We start from the raw sequence: 7,529 nt of genomic DNA, 5'->3' as shown, positions 1-7,529 counted from the left end.
GTGAGCGTCTTATATATATACCAGACAAACATATATCTAGTAAATGCCAGGGCATTCACGAAGGAACAAGATAGTTCTAGAAACGTGGCGTGACACTAGTCACGTGACCTCGCTGACGCAACAGTATTAAGTTAATGTTGAGGTAGTTGTCCTGTAAAGTGTAGCATATGACAAAAGAAATCCGTTACGGTAGTTCATGACCAGGTGATTATTAAAGAAAATATCATCAATAATCTGAATTTGCCGTTTGTTAAATATACTTTTAGAAACTAAATATAAACATTTAACATAATTAATTTAAAGAAGTCTGATCTAAACTAAACCCAGAAAAGGTGATTCTGAAGAAACGTTAACTTTGCGGTCAGTACTTTAGCCTCCCGTATCATACCGATTAATTACAAGTCTGTATAAGAAGTATGCTTTTTCGAGTTCCACCTTTTGATGCACAGAACTTTACTACTTAATAACTATGAGAATATGTTTGGAGTTTTAAAGTATTTTCACGACCTCTCTTACCAAGACCACATCCGTGATGAGGAGACGGGCTGGAGCGAGCAAATTCCATACAGGAAACGTTGTAGTGGCTGTAGAAGACGTCATCGTGTGGGATGAGAATGGGAAAGCATGCCGGATGCTGCAAGGCTGGCGACACTCCGCAACAACGCAACTTAGCTCCGTTGAACCCCGTTGTAACTGCGCTGTGGGTCATGTCGTGATCCAGGAACTGACCCCACTGCATCAGCATCACCGAAGCCCGTGGATGGGGACGATCTTGATGTTGGATTAGTGCGTTGCTAAGGTGCCGAGCAGAAGGCAGAGGCGTCCGACCTCGCGATATCCGTGGTTTAGAGACGCCTGAGCATGATAGTCAATATTGTTGGATACCAGTTATTCCACTTTGAAATAAGTTTATACAATACGATGTCACTGTTTGTTATTATCTAGATTAAAACGTCCCAACCAACTGAAGTTTTGTTATTTATCAAAAATATAATAAACAAAATTATTCCAAAAGAAATGGAGAAACGGATAAAGAATATGTGTAAAAAAGAGGTGGGTGTTTAAATCGTTAGGGATTAAAAATTATGTATATATATATGCATCTTGAAAATCATAAAATCACTTACAAACTACTGTCGTCAGCAGAACTGTCTTAGGTTACTTTTCGTCCAGGATAAAAAATCTCACATTTAATCACGTCACAGAAAATGAAATGTCACGAGTGTTGTAAGCATACTTGACACGTGTAAACACTAGAAACAGTGTAGTAAATACACTTGACAAATGTATTGATGCCTTTAAGAAACACTAGAAACAGCGTAGTAAATACACTTGACAAATGTATTGGTGCCTTTAAGAAACAGCGTAGTAAACACAATTGACAAATGTATTGGTGCCTTTAAGAAACAGCGTAGTAAATACACTTGACAACTGTATTGATGCCTTTAAGAAACACTAGAAACAGCGTAGTAAATATACTTGACAAATGTATTGATGCCTTTAAGAAACACTAGAAACAGCGTAGTAAATACACTTGACAAATGTATTGGTGCTACACGAGGGGTATCTGCGATAGCCGTCCCTAATTTAGCAGCGAAACACCAGACAGCTAGTCAACATCACCCACCAACAACTCTTGGGCTACTCTTTTGATCGTCACATTATAATACCCCCACTGATGAAAGGGCGAGCATGACGGGTATTCGAACCCACGCCTCTCAGTTTGTAAGTCGAACGTCTTAATGATCAGACTATCAGAAAAAAACAACAGAATGAAATAGTTATACTCAGATAACAAGTATCCCTTAAAATACAAAATCTGCCAATCTGAAATCACTGATTTAACAAGTTTTATTGTTCTATACCACAAATCCGACACAATCTGACTTGAGATTCGACAATTTAAGATTTTTACCGTTCTAATGCTTCCTGTACTTTGTGTTTAATTGTGTAATAATTACCCTCAAAGAAATCGTTCCAAAATATTGGCCCTGGTGGTTATATTAACGTATTCACTGTTCCTGAACTGATATATAGTCTTAAGGCGATGTTGATTACTTAAGTTTCTGTGCACTGTATTGTCTAATCAAGACGTATAAGTGGTAACTGACGCAAGAGCGTTTTATTCTTTAATTTAAAAAATGTTTGTTTTGAATTTCGCGCAAAGCTGCACGAGGGATATCCCAAATTTAGCAGTGTAAGACTAGTCATCACCACCCACCGCCAACTCTTGAGCTATTATTTTACCAACGAATAATGGGATTGACCGTCACATTATAATACCCCCACGGCTGAAAGGGCAAGCATGTTTGGTGTGACGGGGATTCGAACCCGCGACCCGCAGATTGAGTCGAGCGCCCTAGCCACCTGGCCATGCCGGGCCTAAAAAATGTTTGAAATATGTCTACTTCTTGCAAAGTCTCTCAATATTCGTCCAATTGTAATGGAATTTATTTAAAAATAAAACGTCTTGGTTAAAGTCAAACGAAACATTATTGAAAACAGTGACAGATTACGGGTGGCCTCGAGATTGAAATGAATATAAAGTGAGCTCAAGTAAGAACAGGACAAAGGCAACTAAACAGTCTGTCTATAATGAACATAGAATGGTACATACTTCGAAACTAGACCTTTTGAAACTCTTGGCGAATCCAATTATAATAAAACCAGAAAAAGACCATTCCTACTTCATACAGGTTCTAATCAACTTGTCTTCATAGTCATTCATTAGTGAATGGAATGTGTTTGTACACGTTTGTGCTTTGTCTATATTGTTTCCAGGGTTACAAGGCTATGTATATCATTAAACGGTTCTCACATGTACACGTTTGTGCTTTGTCTATATTGTTTCCAGGGTTACAAGGCTATGTATATCATTAAACGGTTCTCACATGTACATGTATGTGCTTGACATTATGATTTTGACAGTGAAATTGACTCAGTTTGCTAGAGATTAATATATATCTATGGCGGGAAGGGGAGGGAGTTCTCCTACCATCCAGGACAAAAAACGATCGCTACAGTTTGATGCCATCATGGACAAGTATATTCCCAGCACTATCTCAACATTATGAAACGTTTGGATAAGGAACATTCTTAACTCCACTGATTCTGTTGGTTCAGATTGTGTGAATGAACGTCGAAGCTCTGGTATTTCCAATGTAGAAAACTGGATCAATTCGTTTTCTATCTCGGTTTCAACATCGTTTGGAATAAAAAATTGACAGGACATTTTGTGGCTTGTCCGATTTCTTGACAGGAAAGAGGTGATAATTTGTAGAGGAATCCAAATATGGTGGCGACATCAAGATGATATTTCAATGCAGTGACAACGAAAAATACCTCAGTTGTGGATTTATCCTTGGGTGATAGTACGGTAATCTCTACATCTCTATCGTTTACTAAACGTCTACCAAATTTTGTGAAGATACACATACTGTATTAAAAGTTATAGTATTAAAACTATATACTAGTACAAAACGTTCACTGGGATTGAGCCCCTATTGAGAGAGTTAACATATTTATAAATTTCATCTGATTTATATATATTTTTTTATTTCTGTATGGACCCCTGGCGGTCGCCCAAACATTGATTCGTCACTGATTGAAAATATTTATTACAAAAGAGAAAGAGATTACTACTAACCGTCTGAATAATCTGGAGGCAAGAATCTAACGAATGGGGTCAAACTTCTGCCCCAGAGCAGATTCGCTTGGTTATTACAACTGCCGTCGGCTGTCCGGTAATGTCGACTAAACCAGGGACATTCGGGGTCGGATTGCACAGGGAGTGGACAGTTGGTAGAGAGAGGTGTGTTATAGACGTCGATTTGTTGTAAGCCTGATGTGATCTGTTCCCTTGTGAGCTGGAACCTAAGTACAAAACATTGAAATAGGACCAGATTATTCATAGTAATTTACAGATAAACTAATATTCAAAACATATGGTTTTTTTTTAGTCTTTTTAAATCACCACACAGTAACCTAAGTTAATTTGGGAGTGCATTATATACACATTGCCATTATAAAAGGCCTAACTGTATTTCTTTGGTTTCCTGACCTAAGCTGTGCCGATGAGCCTTGAATAAGCGAAACTGCAGTCCACAGCAGAGGGTACAGCCAATCAAATAATGTATTAGGCTTCTATGTCACATTTTTTTTTTTCAAGTTTACCTTCGGTGAAAAAAGAAAAGAAATATGTAACATATAATATTCGAATTTTTTTTCTGTGTATTAATCGAAATGTGGAAGCGTTTTAGGCCTAAGTTTAATAATGATAATAAAGGTGTTTCGGTATCGATTAAAAACACTTTTTTTTTCTTTCTATGGTGCATATTGAAATACTTTCAAACACACTTATTTCACAATTTTATTTTATGAACGGTATCTACAAAGAAGATCATAGAACACTTATAATACGTCTTAAAAAAATCCAATTGATCAAATTATACTATCTTTTTTATTCGCAGTATTTTAAAATTTCCAAATTTTTAAAAAAACGATTTCGTCATTTTTTACAAATGTTTTTTTTTCTTACAATTTTTGTGTTTGTTTGTAATTAAGCACAAAGCTACACAATGGGGTATCTGTGCTCTGCCCACCACGAGTATCGAAACCCGTTTTCTAGCGTTGTAAGTCCGCAGACATACCGCTGTGCTACTGGGTGGGTGGGTGGGGGCACAATTTATGTACAAAATTACACAAGGACTATCTGCGCTAACCGTTCAAAATTTTGAACTTATAAACTAGACTGCAGAGGTTCGTGTGTGTGTTTCAACCATTGTTTAAATGTTTTAGAGTAAAGCCACATTGGTCTATTTGCTGTGGGAATCGAACCCCGGATTTTAGCGTTGTAAGTCAGTAGGCTTATCGCTATTTCACCGCTTGACTGCAAAGGTTCCCAAGCTGTGGTTCGAGAATCACTGGTTGTGGTCCCCGGAAAGGATTCATGACTACAAAAAAGATTCCCAAGCTGTGGTTCGAGAATCACTGGTTGTGGTCCCCCGGAAAGGATTCCCGACCACAGAAACCAGGAGTTTGTGGATCCCGAAACAAACTCGACACTTGAGACTTTAACAATTCGTCAATATAAGCAGAAATAATACGTAGATGTTACATGTAAAAGTCGAAACCTCTACGTTATATGGCTTTTTGAGTTATAATACAAAAAAAATGTTCTTTACTTGTGGTTTTTGCACATTGTAAAATAATGGCCCATCTGTATGAAAGAAGAAGAGCACTTGTTGGAGCTCTGTTGAAACATTAAGGTCAGAGTTTTGGGTTCAGAAAACTAAACTTACTAGAGAGTATCCATAACTTGCTGACAATTCACTTCATTTTTTGACGCCATTTGCTATTACTTACCTGAACGAGACGTGACCTTCATTACTTGCGACCCTAAAGCAGAGTAAATGCTGAACCTGACCTGAGGCTAAAGGTGACGAACATTACAGAACGTTTTTTTTTTTTACAAAAACAAGCACACACACACCATTAAAGCGTAGTAAGGTAAGTTGGTCGTTAACACTAATACTATAGTAATTTTATATGCTTATTTTGTTTTGTCGAATTATTCAGTTATTATATGATCCGCAGAGCATCCCCCCCCCTAAAAAAAACGTTCAGATGTCCCACGAACAAAAAAGTTTGGGAACCACTGAACTAGGGGGAAGTAACAAGTCAACAGCACTCTCCACAAAATACTTGTTTGAACTGATTATCACTTTTATAGTGCACCCACAGCCTCAAGGTGCGGAGTGCGTTTTTGAGGCAACAGAACTAGAACGTTGAATTCTCAGATTCACAATTCAGGGCACACTAACCACTAGTCCACGCCTAGAGGTCAACATTTTTCTTATAACTGAAATTCAAATGTTTGACTTGTATTCTTCTTAACACACACACACACACACACATATATATATATATATATATATATATGACTTAAAGTTACACATTTACAATCTTTACGTGCCAGATGCCACTTTCATTGTTTTTTAAAGTTGTAACATACCTCTCGGATAACAGACTTGTAGCACTAACAGCAGCTAATGCAACCCGAGACATCTGCTTAGCCTGAGGAAGTAGATTGGAGAACGTTGATAATAACGATCCTACGTCCGAGTCGTGTAACATAACCCCTGGAAAAAATATGTAAGGCATAATTATCATATTTAAACAAAGTAAAAAATATATAATAAAGCTGCTAGAAAAGCTTGAACATAAATCACTTATGTTATCACTAAAATCTTGAAGACTATATCACAGATTGACATAACAACTATATAATAATATTTATTATGATATACGATATCCAAATAAGATTACTGTTTGTATCTAAAACACCTTATTAATAAGGATATATTACGTTTAACTTTGTAGGGATTACACTACAATCAATATGATCGCTAGCTAGAAATATGTAAATAAAAAAATAATTTTATTCGTGTAACATCAATAAATTTTCATAGTTACCCACCCCCAAGTGGCTCGGTGGTGGGCACAGTTCAGATAGTCCATTGTATAGCTTTGCGCTTAATAACAACAAACAAATAAATAAACACAGTTACCCCTAGTGGAATGTAGGTGAACTAAAAACGTCTCTGACGGAAAAGAGCCTTGCATTAAATAATTTCAATTTCATACTTCAAAAATACTTACTTATACGTCATTAAATTGCGTGATCTGTAAAACTATAAGGTTGGCATTTTTTAAAGTAATTCAACAGTTGAGAGAAAATTGCAATTATTTACCTTTACTAAATAACATTGGTTCAAGGGTTTCTACGATGTCATCAGCCATCTGTAGGCCATATTGAGCAGCAGTATTAAGAATCAGCATCCGAGACTCAGTATCTGCTAAAGCTATAGGGACCAGTGGTACATCAAGTTCTGCACGATTAGTTCGTGGTACTTCGGGGCTCCAACCAGTTGTTGGTGCTTTGTCTAAGCTCCACAATCCTTCCACAGTTTGACCAATAGTTTCCAGTTCCCCTTTATGATACCCATTTTGACCAGCGGTCAAGTTTCGACTTAGCTCTTGCCCAAATGCTACCGTTGTTAAGAGAAAGATGGCTAGCATTCTAAGAGAGAAAACATTTGAAAAGAAACAGCCCAAATAATAAGTGTTAAATTAAAATTAAATCTTACAAATTAGCTACGAACATAAACAGCCCTGTGTTGACAACGGTTAATAAAACAACTTGTACACTTCGTTGTTTTATATATTTAAATATATACATGTTCTATTTTTATTTTCAGTCTCCTCTTCTTTCTTTTACTCAAGTCCCGCGGTGTGACAGCAGTAAGTTTATGAACTTAAGGCACTAAAATCCGAGGTTCTATTCCCCGCAGTGGACACAGCAGGTAGCCCAAATGTGGCTTTGCTATGAGACAAATAAACAATTTTCTCCTCCTAAATGTTTATAATTGTGCAAATAACGTCTTAAAAATGTTTTATGTATCAACTTGAATTATATTACCTACGTATATTGTTGATGGTGTTTTTGTCATTTCTGTTGTCTTGCTGTT

The 7,529-nt window shown here is 36.8% G+C and overlaps 1 protein-coding gene across 1 annotated transcript in view; it reads right to left on the bottom strand.

Annotated features, from left to right (window-relative positions):
- LOC106459838 (chorion peroxidase-like) overlaps positions 1–7,080 on the bottom strand; it is a 27,869-nt gene extending 20,789 nt beyond the window's left edge. The window contains exons 1-4 of the mRNA XM_022386382.1: positions 6,753–7,080; positions 6,014–6,140; positions 3,647–3,873; positions 517–855 (exon numbers count right to left, since the gene is read on the bottom strand). Of these exons, the coding sequence (XP_022242090.1) occupies positions 517–855; positions 3,647–3,873; positions 6,014–6,140; positions 6,753–7,080 (1,021 nt within the window). The remainder of the gene's footprint in view (positions 1–516; positions 856–3,646; positions 3,874–6,013; positions 6,141–6,752) is intronic.
- Between the last annotated feature and the right edge of the window lie 449 nt (positions 7,081–7,529).

The sequence above is a fragment of the Limulus polyphemus genome, unplaced genomic scaffold, assembly GCF_000517525.1.
Source record: "Limulus polyphemus unplaced genomic scaffold, Limulus_polyphemus-2.1.2 Scaffold667, whole genome shotgun sequence".
Taxonomy (NCBI): domain Eukaryota; kingdom Metazoa; phylum Arthropoda; class Merostomata; order Xiphosura; family Limulidae; genus Limulus; species Limulus polyphemus.
Note: the sequence above shows the minus strand (reverse complement) of the source record. Positions and strands in the feature narration are given on the sequence as shown.